Here is a 17900-nt window from a genome sequence, read left to right on the forward strand (position 1 = left end):
AACTTTAACACCATTTAATTGTAGATAATATACGTCGAGTATCCAGTTGCAGTTGGATGACCCTAAATGAGTATTCTATTGACAAAGAAGTTTGTCATGGAAGGATCATAAATGAGTAAGCAAAAAATGAAAATGCATACCAATAGCAAGGTAGTTGGGGTCTGCGTTAGCGAGAGGAGTGTTGATGTAAATACCACAGGCAGCAGTGGAACTTGCCACCAAATTGCTGTGTATGTTGTGTTTACTAGTGTCAAACATCATCTCTCTCCATTGCCTGCTTGCAATGTTATCACCAAGTGGCGGCAAGTCCGCGGGGTAAGCCATCTCGTTCTTGGCCTTCTCGATGTCGTCGATGCTAAGCATGATGTTGGAGATGTGAGCTTGCTGTGGGTTTCCTGCAGCTGAGGTTATGTCAGGAGGCTGACCCATATGGGCGGATTGGGCTATGTGGATACCACCGTGCTGTATGAGATGTTCGGGTGCGTCAGTAGCAGAGACTACACCACGCTTTCCAGGGTCTCCTGGGCGCAGGATTCCCGACATAGCTATGTTGTCTTGGTCGATCATCTCCCTGTCTCCTCCGATGTTTTGCAGAGTCATCGCTTTACCTGTAGGTTTGAGGGTGGAGTAACCCCAGAATTCTGTACACTAGCTCAGCGGTCTTCGATTGTACTCGCTCTCACAGCTTAACCTATATCTATCATATCTGGATATCTAGCATGCTGTGATATCTGATTTCATGCATTCGTCAACAAAGCCACAATTTAGTAAAATCGCTTAAACCCCCAGAGAAATCACTTCATAATAAAACATACCTGGTCTGACTTGGTCCTCAATAACAGTAGCTTCTTCATCAGTTTCACTTAGTCTTCTGTCTCCACCAGTCTTGTTCTTCATGATCAAATCGATGTACTGTGATATCAGCTGGGATATCTTTTCTCCTTCCTGTGGACAGGGACGTTAGAAAATCAACATCTCTCCCGAAAATCAAAATCTCTCCCGAAAGAGGCTGTTCAAAGCAGAATTACAAAGAATTCTCAATCATTAAGTCAAAACAAACCTGGGTCTGAACAGAGTAGTAACTCTCGGAATAGTCTCCGAAATCGAGAGTAAAACTGTTTGGGGAAGCAGCCCATCGTCTTACGGTGGTTAACTGCCACTCCTGTATGACCTCCTTCGTCTTCTCGTCAACTCTCATCACCTTCTCCTTTGTGATGCCCAACAATCGGGGTACGAGCCTATTCTTACCTGCCGAGTTAGTTATTAGCTATAAAATCGCCTTGTTTAAAAGTTGGAGTAGAAACGTTGAATGAACATTGAACAACGAGACAAAACGTTTTATTAATTGAAGCTATCAAGTTCAAATCCTAAGAAGATGTCAATATATCGGTTATTATTCCCGTAATTTAGAACGTAATATAATATATTCTTATTCGATATTGAAATGAATATTACCTTTCATCTTCTCTTTTACGAGGAAGAAAGTCACACCATAAGTTTTCAACTCTCTGCAGTACTTAATATACCTCAGTTTTCCGTTTAGCTCCGTCATACCGATAAGTTTCCTGTGTTCGGCAAATATTTTCTTCTCCATCCCGGGAATTTTACGGTACTCAGTTGGTAGCAAGTCCTTCAACTCGAGGAACCCTTTCTTGTGTTTGTTCTCATCGTGATTACCGAACTGGATCTGTACTCTGATAGCAGACAATGTGATGGCGTCTTCTTGCGAGACTTTGTGTGTTCCGTTCAGAACGCATGTGTTATCCTGATAAGTGAAACTTTTAGTGAACACTTCATATTTAATTAGTTGGTTTCTTGTCAGTTGTCACGTTCAATTGGTATCTATCAAGGAAGTTTCATCCAAGGAAATCATCTTGTTAAAGGTACGATTTTACCTGTATGTACATAAGATTTAGCTGAACCGGATCGTTTCTGTCCACATTAATATCAGAGAAGAACAATTTCTTTCTCAAAAGAAGCATCTGATCGTCAGGGATGCCTTGTTCCCTCAAACTTTTCTCATGATTAAGCCACAATATATCATCGTCTGTGTGTAACTTTTTACGTAGAGTTTCCATTTTCTTGCGATCACGTTCTTGTAATCCACTTGTTTTATCCTAAAAGAATACTATTAAAACCGCAGCAAGTAAACTTGGCACAGAGCCAATGCTTTGATAACCATCGATTATCATCATCATTAACCGTTTGAGTTTAGAGTATTCTATATAATAGATCCCAATAGACCATGTCTGCTTACAATATCGATATTGGTTAGATAACGCATGTCGCACTGTTTTTATGTGGATGTTGATATTTAGCTTTTACGAATGTAAACTTGTAGCAGAACTTGAATTTCTTTTAAACGTCCCTTAACTATTAAAAGTTAGTAATGTTTCATAGTACTATTGTTAATTATCATGATGTCATGAAAGCAAGTCATCCAATGATTTGGCAAAATTTTACCTTACGAAGCGTTGCATTCTTTGCATCATCAGCTTGGAGGTTCTCCACCACTAATGAAAACTCGTCAGGGTTATTAATACCAATCCTCTCACAGATCGCTTTAATGACTTCCTTAACATTGTGACTGTCGTCTATTAATATTGTCTTTATAGAATCGTCCAACATTTTGACCCTCAGAGGTCGTATCTTCTTTCTGTACTCCAATTGATCCTGTAGTTAGTATAAAGTGTAAGTACAGTGCATTAAATCACATCTTACGTTACCAGGGTGTTGATTTGCAGTAATACGGATCGGCGCCAACTTCACCTTAAATCACTCCGTTGCCAACGGGTATGACGGAATATTCTAAAATTGAACTAGCTATTGACTGCCTCTGACAGCCGAGCCTTGTTTTCTACTGCAATTTTCAGATGTGAGCAGTGAAGTAGCCTTATGAAGTTCTGAAGCTCAACAGGTGGGAGACATTCAAATTTATTTGTTTTTAGATTGGAGAATTAATGATGCGCGCGAATATTAATTTCAGAAAGTCGAGGTGAATGCTAGGGATAGCAGACTTTTGACTTTACGCTACAAAGTCAATGGGTTCAACAATGTGGAAACGCGCGTTCGCGCGCGAAAAGTTTGCCGATTCTTTGCTGGATACTAGACGAATGAGCTTTTCCAGTGTTCCAGGGTCCTAATATGATCTAACCGGGACTACTTGCCACCGCTACGCGGATTTGAAATGCATAACTCTGAAAAATTTAGTATGCAGAATATTGAGTATGCAAAACATCTGTTTTTAAATTCCTGTGCCAACTCTCCGTAAAATGATAGCGGAAGAAATATTTAAGAATTTAATGGGATTGAAATCTAATCCTGAAGCTATGTCATAACTATTTTCGTTCAACACTTACCCCTGCCCTAAAAAGGTAATATTCCAATGTACGTCTTGGATCTAGCCATGTCCCCTTTTTGGCGTCCTCGTCTGGTTTGAACAGCCCATACTCAGTTACTGAAACACAAACATATCATTGGTCAATCAGCGGTGTTAAATACATTCCATTTTACACTCACACATACATTCCTCAGACACACACAGGATCGTAAAAATTGAAACTTTATCCATCCTCACAGAACGACAAAACTCGGTCAGTGTGAATTACGTTATAAGTTTCAAACAATAGCCCTACACCATCACCATCTGCTCCAGGAATCTAATTAGTTTCAAAGTGCTGTCATTACCTCATTAAATACCAATTACATAATTGACTTACTGTCTCCTTGATCAGCTCCTGGCTCTCGATCTCGTATTATCTGGCAAGCTTCACTGACTAACGTGTTGTACTTAAACTGAAACACGCCCATGATTATTTAAATATTATGCTAACATTGTACATAATAATAATCCAGTCATTCTATGCGCTAATTTTATACCAGACTCAAGAAGAACGGAATGAGGCGAAGAGTGGAACTTGGATTCCACAATTTAAAGAAAAGATACCGTTAGTATCATAAGAGAAGAATGTGAGGTCATTGAACATTGGGAACTTCCGCCCTATTATAGAATTACATGAGGTGCCCACAATATTGTTGTTAGGTGAACATTCTTCAGTGTATATACTTCAGTGTTATTACTGTCCTCGGGTGTCCCTACCATCTAGAACATTTGGAAAAATTCCAGACATATTTATTGTATATGCGAAAGTGTAGAATTTTTACTTCGATGTTATTTTCGAGTGTAATTTCCGAATTACATAAGAACATGTATAAAAATAGCTGTCCGTACGGCGCTAATAACGCCAGACACATCCTTCAGAATTAAAACCACTGATGGTACAATTTTAAAATTACAACTGCCACACTTTCTGAAACACGCCATAGTACGACGGCAGAGGCTGAAAAGATAAAAAACAGTTAATGTACAACACCTATTTACTATTTAGCTGTGTCGAATGTCTTGATGCACTTTTAGGATTTCTCCGTGTAACCTCGTTACAATGTAACGAGCCTATTGTGTGGCCTATCGTATGGCTTGTTACACTAGATAGCGTAACGGTATCATCAATATACTGGGTGTTACACTAGATAGCGTAACGGTATCATCAATATACTGGAGTGTTACACTAGATAGCGTAACGGTATTATCAATATACTGGGTGTTACACTAGATAGCGTTACGGTATTATCAATATACTGGGTGTTACACTAGATAGCGTAACGGTATCATCAATATATTGGGTGTTACACTAGATAGCGTAACGGTATCATCAATATACTGGGTGTTACACTAGATAGCGTAACGGTACTATCAATATATTGAGTGTAACACTAGATAGCGTAACGGTACTATCAATATATTGAGTGTAACACTAGATAGCGTAACGGTATCATCAATATATTGGGTGTTACACTAGATAGCGTAACGGTATCATCAATATATTGGGTTTACACTAGATAGCGTAACGGTACTATCAATATATTGAGTGTAAACACAGATAGCGTAACGGTACTATCAATATATTGAGTGTAACACTAGATAGCGTAACGGTACTATCAATATACTGGGTGTTACACTAGATAGCGTAACGGTATTATCAATATATTGGGTGTTACACTAGATAGCGTTACGGTATTATCAATATACTGGGTGTTACACTAGATAGCGTAACGGTACTATCAATATACTGGGTGTTACACTAGATAGCGTAACGGTACTATCAATATATTGGGTGTTACACTAGATAGCGTAACGGTACTATCAATATATTGAGTGTAACACTAGATAGCGTAACGGTATCATCAATATACTGGGTGTTACACTAGATAGCGTAACAAACTATGATCAAGAGGGGTTCTTACCTTTACTATGTACAATAAATAATAATGGGACTTACGTAAAAATACGCTCCCGGTACAACTTGAACAATAACACACACTGACCACATTCCACACGCACCCCACACAGTACCGTGTACTCAGTCAAGTACTTGAGGGATAACATGCTCAGAAATGAAGTACAGCTTACAAATAATATAAAGCGCATGTTCAAGAGAGAAAGAGAGAGAGTATGTAAGTATGTAATGTAATAAGCTCCCGATATTAAGAGAGATAGTGTGAAAGATTTTATTGCAGTTTAAAATAAACATAGCACGTCGAGAGAGGATGATGAGGTAAGACACATGATATTATTAGTATGCTGATGTTAACAGACCACATTGTTGTGTGAATCTGATACAGTCGTGTTGACAATGAGTCATCAGTTTGTAGGACTATAACATTTTAGTGTAGCACTAGATGGCTATTTGAATTTGTGTTACAAAGAAACATACAGTAGTGGAAATCGTACATATACCCACATGCTGGATTCAACATTCGGTGATAATTTCCCCGTTTTCAAGTATTCCTCATGACCGTATATGGTAATGCTTTTAATCACCAGGAATGACCTTACTGAAGCTTACTGTGAGCTTAGGGAAACTGATGTAATGATGTTTGGAATGTTCGACTTATTAATGGGAGTTTTCTTAAATATCAAGTGTTCCAAGGCATTATTCCGCTGGTCGATTATCATCCACGACGGACATTTTCAAGAGATGAAAAGAAAAAATTATCATTTAAACTGTTCCATGGTATTCAAACCAATATGCGCCATGCGGTGATATTCTCACATCTTATTTACGATTGAGCGGTAATTCTTCAATGTAACAGTATTTTTAGCTCACAACATCCTTCCATTAACTTCGTCTTTGTCTGTGGGTAAACAGTCCTGCGCTCATCAACGTTGGAGAGTGAAGACCTAAACTTAGTAGTAACAGAGGGAGGTGCCAAAATAAGCAGCTAAGCATCATTTGTAAAGTCATGATAGAGAGGGGTGATGTAATGAGGAACAACGTCAAACTAACCGACGCTAGAACGTTAAGTCAATAATATGTTTAACAGCGAGATGTCGGATATTGAGTTCCCAGACTTGCAGCGCTAATACCGGTAATGTTCCATCTCATGTTGGATATAAATTCTCAGAGTTCGGAAAGTTATCTGCTATATTCGCTCAGTAGATTTACAACAACAACAATGTGTAAAATAAGTGATTCAATAATCAGAAAGATTGCATTCCGACTCCACAAATAACTCCGATATCTTATTTACTCTATCTAATTTACTACTGATCTCACCTGACCTCGACCCCAGGGAGTTACTGAATGGCATTATTCCATGTATATTGTATTTATTGTATATATGCATCGCTTATATCAAGAAGGTTTAAAGAGGAAAACTTAACCTTGAGTAGAAAAATCATGTAGGGTTTTGAAAGTACCATATTTAGTATCAAGCTGCAATAAACAATATGATGACAGTTCACAGTACAAGTGTAGTCAAGGTGCTGTTGTCGTCACAAATTTATAATGAGGAGCTTTATGTACATAAAAACGCGGTATATCATGATTTATACCAGCCACACACAAACAGTTTACACGTTTATTGGCATATGTCAATTAACTAATTACATAATTGCTTTTATCTTGGAAATTTGCAATAAACATGTAATGCACATCATATTACAGCTATGTGAGATAGTGATGACTGCCAGAAAATGATGAGGTTTGTATCAATATTGTGAATTAAGAATTTACGGTATTTAATTATGCCTGTACTGAATACTGATGATGAAGAATTTAACGCATTGTTATAACAATGTTATAACCTACCATAATGAAAAGCAACTGCAGGTTGGAACCGGTTTCATTAAAGCTAATATCTAATTTACATCAATAAAGTTTAAGAGAGTTAGAGAAAAACTGGTTAAATATATTATTATTATGAAATATATCAGTTATATACGCACGGCAGCTCAAGTGCTTTATAAGTTTCATAATATCTGTTCTAATATTTCAAACTGGTGTACAAGTTAAGGCTGCCGTTTTCTGACAAATGTGCTTTAAGACCATTTTTGAAATTCTGACTTCTTTAACCCAGATTTCTATTTTGGGTCAAGAACTATCCCTGAAAACGATATGAGAAACCATTAGAACCAATCGCTGGCCCTCAGAAAACCCCTTTTGAAACCGCTTAAAATGCCAATTTGTCACAAATGTGCGAAAAGTGATTGAAAACCTCGGAATTTTGAGTAGTATTTAAGCAGTTTTGTCAGAAAACGACAGAAGGGATGTGAGGACCTCATCCAAACTGCTTGGAAACATCTGAAGCCCCTCACCCCTAGTGCCGTGTTTGTAAGACACTACGAGCACACCTAGGTTGGATCCTCTCACCAAAATCTTAACTTAGTTGGAATGAGCACGATGTTATACTAGTACTTGTTCACTCTTCAGGGGGACAGCAGAGGGATCACGGATTCAACAGGATCTTACTGCCGTCAAGATCATGAGGGATCCTGAAGCTACATCTGCGATGTGATGGACATTCGATTATAACTTCCGCTTGTATTCTACAGTTACAGATTATCTTCAATTAATTCTTTGATAATATTATGAACTGTCTAGCTACATGAATTTAATAACAACAAATCGAATTAAAAAAGACAAATTGTCGATTAACAGTGTACATGTTTATAGACTGTCAGTCAATAATTAATACCTTATACACTTACACGGATCACATCCAATAGAAATATAGTGGGCACATACGTGTTGATATACACTAGAGTCGAGATGTAGTGTGTGCACTGTAAACAGTGTATATCGAGATCTACAGTGGTAGAATCTAACGTGGCATGATTGTCACAAATCTCCCTGTAACACTGTAACAGGTGAACAAGTGATGAGTGTCGAGGACATATCCTGAGAAGAAGCTGAGCACTAAAAATAGAGTGTGACAGTAAGCAGTGTGTAAGTGTTGACAGCAAGGAGTAGTGATAGTGTACACTCCAGCCCACGTGACCTTCACGAGCCAGGTCACGTGACCTTTCAACTGTGCTGTGATTGGTCGGTGCTATGTCACGTGATGCACAGCGTAGATTCGGTTGGAGAGTTACGCAAGAACTTTAACGACTGCCTGAGCTTTTCGCAGCTCCTCCAAAAAACCGATTACAGTAAGCATGAAAATTAGGTAGACTTCACATTTAAGATCTACGTAATGTAACTCTTGTGTACAGAGTATTTAAAAATGCAACCAGCGGTATTTGTAAGTTCTTGGTGGTTCTTAAAGGGATGATTCTTATATATTATGAATACTAGATCGTTGAAATCTATCAAATACACGTACATATAATATGCGAATATAATATTGTATAATGATATACAGAACTTTAACAAGTTGCTAACTGTACATTGTCCAGCAGAGTGTCAGCTCTTGCAGGGAATATAATAATGAAGCTCGTGTAGTGTAACATATGAGAGAAGGATCTTACTGACCAGTAGGAAGTGAGAACTAAACTGGAACTGATTGATAACCCGACTGGAGAATCGGAGATAGTCAATACTGGCAGCCAGTCATTTTAACAGATTATCAGGCGTGACAGCTGTCTGTCACAGACAAAACCCTCAACAAACCCCACGTGGTACTGGTTGATGGGGAAACAATTACTCGGCTATGCTGAAGTACAGGCGTGGCTGTGTGACAAACATATAATGTACTACACTACTGATGTGCTAACAGCTGCATCTTTTGTCGGGGTAGTTGTGCAGGATTACTGCACTATTTCTCTCTCTCTCTCCAAATAATTGACGCGGACGGTACTTATTATTACGGATCAGCGTGTCACGGTGTATGTGTTTGCTTCTTGCTGTATAATATGCTTTCTAAAAAATAAATTAAGGTAGTGTGGACTGGAGACACACTGTGAAAATGAACATACACTGAAGAGGACCAATAGCAGACAGTGTCAATATCACGTGACGAGCTGACAGCCAATCTGCTTGCTTGTACAGCCACGACGTGACACACACATGGCTGAACCTAGGACATCCTCAATTAACTTAACGAAACTCTCCACCTGCACCGGTTTACATAAATTAGTTAGGCTGTAGCAGCCAGCTGGGATTGGGTTAGACGTGTCACGTGACTCGTGCAGGCTCTGAGCACTACACAAAAACGTGCCTTTACATTGCACTACCTGTGCATTATTTGTGCATTGTAATGTTATCATGTATCAAAGCGACATAAAAAGTCGGAATTAAATTATTTTCAGGGCTTCCGGAGGAATGTAACACTTGAATCTCGTTTTTAAGAAACATAAATTTTTAGTTATGATCAACAAAATCTGTATTATATAATATTATGTATATTATGTACCAATCTTAACTCGGCGTGTGCAGCTATTCAAGCATTAAAGCTATTGGTATCATGTGTTAAAATGGCCATAGACAATTCTTTGTAAAATAAGGAGCAATTAACACCCATAATCTACGTTCAAAAACAATTGCCAAGTCTATAAATTCCTATTCTAATTAGAATGAAGATGATTTAAAGAACTATATTCACACCTTAACTACCCCTTGGTTAATGAAAATATTCAACACAGAAGAAAGAAAAACTTAACAGTGGACATAATATAACGAGAACATGCAGTGGCTTTTGGCAAGTGTATCCTAGTACACTCTCAATTCAGATACAAAGAACAAAATTAACTGAAATTTCATGTGTAAAAAGATACATTTTAATCATTTGCAGGAACAGATCAATCATTCATTATCAAGGACTATGTGTACTGACCTGGATAGTTTTGATGTTCCCATTCTTGACTATCTTTATACGCAAGGAGAGGAAAGAGGACATCCTAGATCATTGCTTGAGAGAGGTGATATTAAATTAAATCAATTACAAACAAACATATAACTTGTCCTACTTCAAATTAATACAAAATAACACAACCATATACTATACTATGTGTTTTTTTGATATTGATTAAGGCTGAGAAAGCTTTATCTCATTTATAATTAGATTTAGTATGTACAATATGATCATGCTTAAACCGATTAAATTTAAAATGAACATCTTTAAAAAAATAAAAATAAAATATCATACTGATACTTTACAGGCATTATAAAATGCACAAATTTAGCAACAAATCAAGATCACTTCCCATTCATGAAGTTGTAAATGGGTTTCATTTGAATTATTCCTTTCTTTAGGCATGGTTCTTTTGTCTTTCATGATTTGCATACATTTTTGCAGTAGCCTCAATAGCCTTATCTGAAGGTGACTGGTTGTTAAGGACACATATACCAAAAACAGGGTTTAGTGTCGTCTAGTCCAAATGACTTCCCAGGAAGTTCAAAATCCATCTTGTACACCATTTCCATACCAACAAACCTTTTTGAGAATATCTATTTCCGTAGTTGGCCAATTTCTGTTTTAAAATTAATTTTCGGAAATCACAGTTTTGTTTGATTGGGAGGCTCTGACTCAGCTATTTCTTTATGATATCAAGCTGAAATTGTGCACAAAATTTGTCCACCTGTTGTTCTACACAAATACCGCATCTCAAAAGCTGTACTGTGTTATAACCTTTTAAAGTAAAAAACGGGGACACTTTCCTTTTCAGACAAAAACATAAAAATTTAGGCATACTTTTGGGCAGTATTCAGTCCACTAACTACTATGACTTCGGATCATTGCAAGCAGGCTTTTGACGGTGTCAAGCTTGGTGATGATTAAACTACCTTACGAGATCCGGAGATCAGTTCACATCATGCCATGTATAAACAAAATTTTGTATCAGATTTCATCAACAACAACTCTAGAGCAACAACCTCCTAATCAAGTCTCTATGGTCTACTGCTCAAAAAAAACCAAACGAATGAATTCAGTCTTACGCTGTGACCCTGCAATATTGGAAACTTCTAAAGCGTGTTAGTTTTGCTTTTGTACTTACTACTTTTTTGAGTATTAGACATACAGGTATGATCATGCAATTCTCCTAAAGTCGTGATCTGTAAGAGTGCAATCGATGGGATCATTGGAATGGTTATCCTACTCTAGCTTTAAGGATTAATACAATTACAGGTTTTGTTACCCTTATATGATCATAAATTAAAATATTTGAGTTTACTATTTAGCAAGTTGCTACTCAGCACACACATTATATCAAAATAGTACACATTAAGAAAATATTGCTACGATACATCTACAAATTGTCTCTTTAACAGGTCACAATGATGAGTTTCCAAAAGCAATTAGATGATGCTGATGAGAAAACTAAAGAGGTGTACATAGAATCTCAGTAATCAAATCTTTTGATGGATCATGACCTTAATATACACATCCTTCAAAATTACATATCCTTTAAAATTGCATGTCAGTGTTGACAGTGTGGTTTGCTGAAAGACACATTGCATTTGTTGAATGGAATACCAAATCCCTTTAGATGTTTAGTGCATACAGTGAAACATCAATCAACAGACCAGCAATCCCCGAACAAAAAATTTGTTGAAGTTCCAGAAATATATGCAAAAATATCGATGATAAAATTCCAGGGTGCCGGAATCTAAATACATGGCTTTATCAAAGCTTTTCTATCAAATCACATGTATCTTGGCATCTATATCTTTAAAAGAAAGGCACACTTTGCTTTTCAAGGATACAAAACTGCGGATCAGCACTCATTATTACGGCAAACGCAATTATTCATAATTGCCAAAACAGTCAGAGATATGTATTTGAAACGGATACCACATAAAAAAGCTGTGGTGATATCTCGATCACAATATCTACATTTGTATACATGTATGTAAAAGATATTTTAAGCGCTCAACCCATGCCTCGTAGTGTTTCTTGTTCAAGCCATTTAAATTAAGTGTCACACTTTTTAATACCAGGAAATTGGTCTAACTTTTGATTTCGAACTGGTCTGAGCGCCTTTGAGTTCCATTGGGGAATGAGAACTTTGACGGTTCAATAGTTTTACAAAACTACTGCGATTTAAAGACGATTGATTTAACGATAATCGAATAGAAGTAGCATGGATTAGACAATCTTTGGAGAACAATATTTCTATATAGCAGAAGAAAACAAAACTATTTGTAAAGAGATTGATTTCATTTGATTTGAGAAAAAGGTCGTTCAAACAATGTATATAAATAATTTAGTAATGATAATCATCAAACTTAAATTATTCATGATCATACATCTATATAAATAAATTAATAAATTTAATGTTCAATGTTGTATATTTATAACCTATACTACTTACTAACTAGTTGATACATGTTTGATGTTACGTATCCCAAATATCAGATAAAGTGGCATGCAACGTATGTCAACCTACTAGGCACACGATCTTATAATATTTTAACAGTTTTATTATCTTTCAATTTTGCATTAAATATTGTACGAGCATCACTGATCACCTGTTAAATTTAATGGTAATTATAAAACGGTCGCATTTAAAAAATCTAAGGAGAATTTGTAAATCTCTTTAATATTTCTTTGTATCACGTGGTGACCCCCACTGTCGCTTCACTATAGTGTAGAGTTTCTACGATACAGGGGGAGCCGCGCACTCGTGCGCGGCGGGTCATACAACGTATGACAAATATTTCTTAAGTGTATCCCAAAACAAAATATCGGTTGATCGAGTTATTATTTTACATTTAGCACAATAATTTTACAATTAGCAAGTACGTAAGCGGCATTTTAATGTTTAGTGTGGCGACATTTACAAATACACTGTAGCGCCGTTAAATTAAAAAGCTCTTTTGGTTATAGGTTTATAACCTACCAGGACGCGCGCCGAGTTGGACTCGTCGACGTAATATATGGAACAAATACAAAATATTTTACGAGTATCACCCGTTAATCTTTTGGCCATAAATAAATTATATATTTATTCGTTTAATTAAATTTACTTAACCCTGTAGATGTGCATGCTGCATCATGCATCATGAAAGTACATGCGGTTGATCATTTCAGGCTGGTTTGATTTTATAAGTTTATAAATTCAAACTCGATTGTCTATGCCAACCCGTTTTCATTAACGGCCGGTGATACTTTTGATTCACGATGTCAATCCTTCGCATCTTGCCGATTTGTGGTTGCGAGAAGCATTATATTGGATGCGCGGCGCGTCCCAGTAGTGCATCGCGCTACAAGTGATACTCGTAAAAAAGTTGTTCCAACTTGTTATTCTAATTAATATATCCAAAACCGTCGACGAGTCCAACGTTCAACTCTCAATGCTAACTATAACATGATCATGCACGTGGTGCGTCGAAGTCTTCCAAGTTTAAAGCTCATCATGAGACGCACTCTGAATTGAATTTATCGACGCGCGCAGTATTTGAAACAATTATTGCACGAGTATTACCCGTTAAGTTTAATTTAGTTCGTTTGCACGGAGCTCCAAGTAAAACATATAAATATGTAATTAACGAACACCTTTAATCGGGCTGCGCGCGGTCCGGGCCTGCATTAATAGTGCAATTGTCATATGTTGTATGACCCGCCGCGCAGGAGTACGCGGCTCCCCCTGTATCGTAGAAACTCCACCATAGTGAAACGACCGTGGGGGTCACGACGTGATACAAAGAGTTTCTACGATACAGGCGGGTCATACAACGTATGACAAGTCACACTCAGTCACGTAGTATACCAGCAATGGACTTAACACTTAACTTAAACTTAAAGAGATACACAAGTTCACTTTGGGAGCATTTATAGTTCGCAAAAGATATTATATAGTATAAAACACATTAACGGGACATATTTGCTTAACATTATGTACCTGTTTATCCCTCAATGTAGTCGCTAAGTCACTGTAAGTCACAGTAACACCTTTGAGTTTGACTGTCAAAAAAATCATGAAATTTAGAGTTACAGTGCATAAAGAACAAAAACGGAAGACTTGAATGTAGACAATAAACATATAAACATGTTCAGAAACTCTACACAACGTATATTTTGTTCATGATACTAAGACATAGGCGAAGCTAAAAGTAGAAATTTTATTAAATATATTTTTTAATTTAAATTAATTGTTTCTTTTCAACATATTTAAAGAGTCAGTACCTACAAATGTATTTCAGACGACCAAAAAAATAACGCTGTTTCTATGCAAAAATTTCACTAGCAACTAGTGACTAGGCAAAGCACGTGAGAGATTAATACATTATAAAAACATGAAATATTTCGTTAAGTATAAACGGTTTCCTCAAAATGATTAAAAAACCGAAACTATTTTTGATATTACTAATAAATAAATTAAATATTCCCCGGGGTTTACCCTGAAATGTGGATATTCATCATGAAGTGATCTAGTGGGCGGAGTTCATTAAATAAATTTGCTGTTTCAACGATTGATAAATTTCAAGCAACTGCAAATTGCCATTTTTAGGTTGAAATCGAAGATGAAACATTAACAAATATATTGACATTTCTGGAATGACCCCGAAGGACTGCTACAAAATTCTCAGTTGTAAGTGACCATATCAGAGGGCAAATGTCCCTTTTCACCCAGTCCCCGAAGGGTGACATTGCCATTAGGTTTAACCACAAGATGGGTGATACTGCAGTTAGCAAGAGATAGCCGTAACCAACCCTCGGGATCGTTCTGGAGAGCACGACACACGAAGTATCTGATCACGTTACCGTGGCACACCACGATGTCGTGACTTTCCTCACTTTGGCTGGGGTGAGCTCGGTGGATGAAACTGAAATAGGAGGTGGTTAGACGCAGGAGACCACGACTTTTGAATCATGGTGTTCAATATTTCAAACTATTGCTGTGCGAGCGCCATTTTAGGGGGGCGCCAAATCGTCCTTTGAATGTGGGGTAATTTAAAATTTGAAAAACTTAACTGAGGTACTAGCAAAACTGTGCGTTTTGCTCTAGAAACACACTTTTTAGAGATTTTAGCGGCGTATCCTCTTAAATAACCTAAGTTGCCACCAGGCAACGTTGCGCCACTGTTTCATATATAGTTTAAATCAAATTTGACAGAATATTTAAAACTCTTACAGTACCCAAAATTGTTTTAAAGTTCGAAACCTTATAACCGTTATCGATTTACTGATTAAGTGGCAGATTTAATAAGTTGGAGAGAAATATTGACAAAAGAGGAATTCTTAAGAAGACAAAACAGCAGTCAAACAAGATAACTTAATTAAGTTATCACGCAGACACACTACAATCTACAACAAGGAAACTTCCCGACGAAACTAACCTTCTAAAGGCCGCCTCTATCCTAGCACCGTCCCTGTGGAACTCCCAAGGTTCTGGTTTCCAGTGCTCGGGCGCTGGTATGGGGGCTATGGGAGCTCCTTCTCTTACTAACTCCGAGTAATCTACTGGTATCTCTGGAGATTGATATTGTTAGTATAGAGCTGCTTTGTCACTGGTAAACAGTACAAATACTATTACTACATTGTACATGATACCAATATAAAGTAGTTGAAACCGACTGTTATAGACTCTAAGAGATGAGGTCAGGAGTTCTAAAACAGGATAAATAACCTTTGTCAAGATGTTTCAAGATAATGTGTCCGGTCTCCATAGCCCGAGGGTAAGTACTGATGTAACAGTGTGTTATCTTTTCTCCCAGCAGGTCTTGTATTCTCTCTCCTGTTATCTCCGCCTGGTTTCTTCCTAACTCTGTAAACAGGAGGGGACTGGTGAGGAGATAGTAATCCGAAATTTATATTTTTGTATCCTTGTTTCAATAATTTTGCTAAAAGTCAGTACACATATTGGGTCTTGAAATGTAGCCCTGTTTTATATTTGAGACCTGTAACTTTGCAGAATTGCAGATGGTATACTGTAACTTATACTGGTTCGAGGATTCCGTCACCAAAATGTTAAAATTCGATTTTTGGAGGCCACACCCAACATGAACATGATATAAACTCCATTTTAACATATTAATGTAATAGAACATGAAATATGAAATTTGATATGAATTATGAAAAGATGACGCAAAACGGATTTTAAATGACGAAGTTATCATGCAATTTGTTTATATAGTTGAATGTAAATCATAACTATTTACGGCGATTTAAAAGTTAAAAAAAGAAATGATACAGACGATAAACATACCATCCCAGCCTCATATTTCTTTAATTACATACCAGTTAGAATACGTTTCTGAGGCTCGGTCTCCCCAATCTCGTACTGTCCGTGTCGTACTAAGTAAATATGACGTACTGCACTACTGATCATCCCCACCTTCTCCTAAAACAGAACACACTTTCTAGAAACTCTATTTGTGTAAAATCTAAACATACTGTGATTAAATTATGTTACGATAAGTTACTTCTCGTAAAAAAACGTATGAGATTTTTGTCCCTCCTCACATTGAATTACCGAAGGGAGCATATATTTCAAAGTGTAGATAAGAAACCAAATTACTGAAAACAGTGCAATAAGTGAAGAAGGTGAGAACTTACTTCATCGGACAGGTTTTTTATTGCTTCTTTGTCGGGCTTCATGAAATCCCAATTATCATCCCAGAGCCTGAAATTATTTGATGGCTAATTGAACTGGTAAAGTTGTAACTAATGGGTGGCAAAAGATAATATTCACAAATTGATGTCAAGTACCAAAACATACAGGGTGACCAAATATTCACTGTCCACACGAAATGCTATTATAAAGCTCATGTAAATACAACAGGGGTCGTTCTCATACTCTCATATTACGTTATCACTTTTTGGCCAATTTTAACCCTATCCCCTATTCGTAATCAGTTTTACAGATAGCTATTGCGTTGAATTTATACTAGCGTAATCATTTAGAAACCCCTCTAATCTCTATCTCCCTTAGTGATTACGAAATATTCTATGTAAAACATTTTCTGGGTTAAGATATATGGGTTGGTTATGCTATTTTAAATTTGAGCCAAAATCTCGAGTGAATCGTGTTTAATCCGACCGATGGCCAGGCCCACTTTGATGGACAAAATTTTACAAAACTGTCTGAGAATCTAAGTTCCACCCTTATCTGTAACCCCTGAAGGGTTTGTGCAATTCTGACCAGTGCAGAACAACGTGATTTATTTAAGGGTTTTGTGAGGGCAGTGAATTCTGGGCCACCCCGTATTCTCATCATCCAATCAATTCCAATTCAATTGCAATTGGGCATCAAGAATTCATATAACTTGGTTCTAGATAAAATTGCAACATTCCAAGAATTTTCTAGAAAACTAACTTAGTCGGGTGCATTCTGCCGGGGTGATGTGTTCTGTTATCCTTATCTTTACTAAAGGCTGCATATTGTGTATACACGATAGTGCCGATAACAGAAGTTGAAACTGCGAGTGTCTTTAAAAACATCATGTCTCTAAACGTTGGCATGTATTGTTAGATAGATAATTTCAACTGTTTTATCGATAAGATATGAGGAAGAAGTGGATCTATCGACAACATTTTTATGAATATTGGGGGGGGGGGGGGGGGGGGGGGGGGGGCGGGGCTGACCATTAAAGTGTATAAATGTAGGAGTCCAAAAAAACTCTAAAATGTAGGTTTTTTTCCGATTTGAGGGCGGGGATATACTTAAATATACTTAA

At 37.1% G+C, this 17900-nt stretch overlaps 2 protein-coding genes across 8 annotated transcripts in view; both read right to left on the reverse strand.

Moving 5' to 3' along the window:
- LOC134811469 (talin-like) overlaps positions 1-10198 on the reverse strand; it is a 35896-nt gene extending 25698 nt beyond the window's left edge. For all 7 annotated transcript variants that reach the window (XM_063818312.1, XM_063818309.1, XM_063818307.1 and 4 more), the window contains exons 1-9: positions 10114-10198; positions 3720-3795; positions 3360-3457; positions 2464-2673; positions 1896-2117; positions 1456-1765; positions 1061-1248; positions 816-945; positions 141-608 (exon numbers count right to left, since the gene is read on the reverse strand). In XM_063818312.1, the coding sequence (XP_063674382.1) occupies positions 141-608; positions 816-945; positions 1061-1248; positions 1456-1765; positions 1896-2117; positions 2464-2673; positions 3360-3457; positions 3720-3795; positions 10114-10176 (1765 nt within the window). In that variant the 5' untranslated portion in view covers positions 10177-10198. The remainder of the gene's footprint in view (positions 1-140; positions 609-815; positions 946-1060; positions 1249-1455; positions 1766-1895; positions 2118-2463; positions 2674-3359; positions 3458-3719; positions 3796-10113) is intronic.
- A 4146-nt stretch (positions 10199-14344) lies between these two features.
- LOC134811034 (serine/threonine-protein phosphatase PGAM5, mitochondrial-like) lies at positions 14345-17670 on the reverse strand. Its single transcript, XM_063817740.1, has 6 exons — positions 17540-17670; positions 16780-16846; positions 16462-16564; positions 15851-15988; positions 15561-15693; positions 14345-15047 (listed from the first exon to the last, which is right to left on the reverse strand). Exons 1-6 carry the CDS (start codon positions 17665-17667, stop codon positions 14807-14809), a joined length of 810 nt encoding a protein of 269 aa, XP_063673810.1. The 5' UTR covers positions 17668-17670; the 3' UTR covers positions 14345-14806.
- Between the last annotated feature and the right edge of the window lie 230 nt (positions 17671-17900).

The sequence above is a fragment of the Bolinopsis microptera genome, chromosome 2, assembly GCF_026151205.1.
Source record: "Bolinopsis microptera isolate Bmic1 chromosome 2, MBARI_Bmic_1.0, whole genome shotgun sequence".
NCBI classification, from domain to species: Eukaryota; Metazoa; Ctenophora; class Tentaculata; order Lobata; family Bolinopsidae; genus Bolinopsis; species Bolinopsis microptera.

Coding starts and splice junctions, on each gene's coding strand:
- LOC134811034 (XM_063817740.1), bottom strand. CDS start 17,667: ATGATGTTTTTAAAGACACTCGCAGTTTCAACTTCTGTTATCGGCACT. Junction 16,847..17,539: donor GGCAGAATGCACCCGACTAA/GTTAGTTTTCTA, acceptor AAATAATTTCAG/GCTCTGGGATGATAATTGGG. Junction 15,694..15,850: donor CTTGAAACATCTTGACAAAG/GTTATTTATCCT, acceptor ATCAATCTCCAG/AGATACCAGTAGATTACTCG.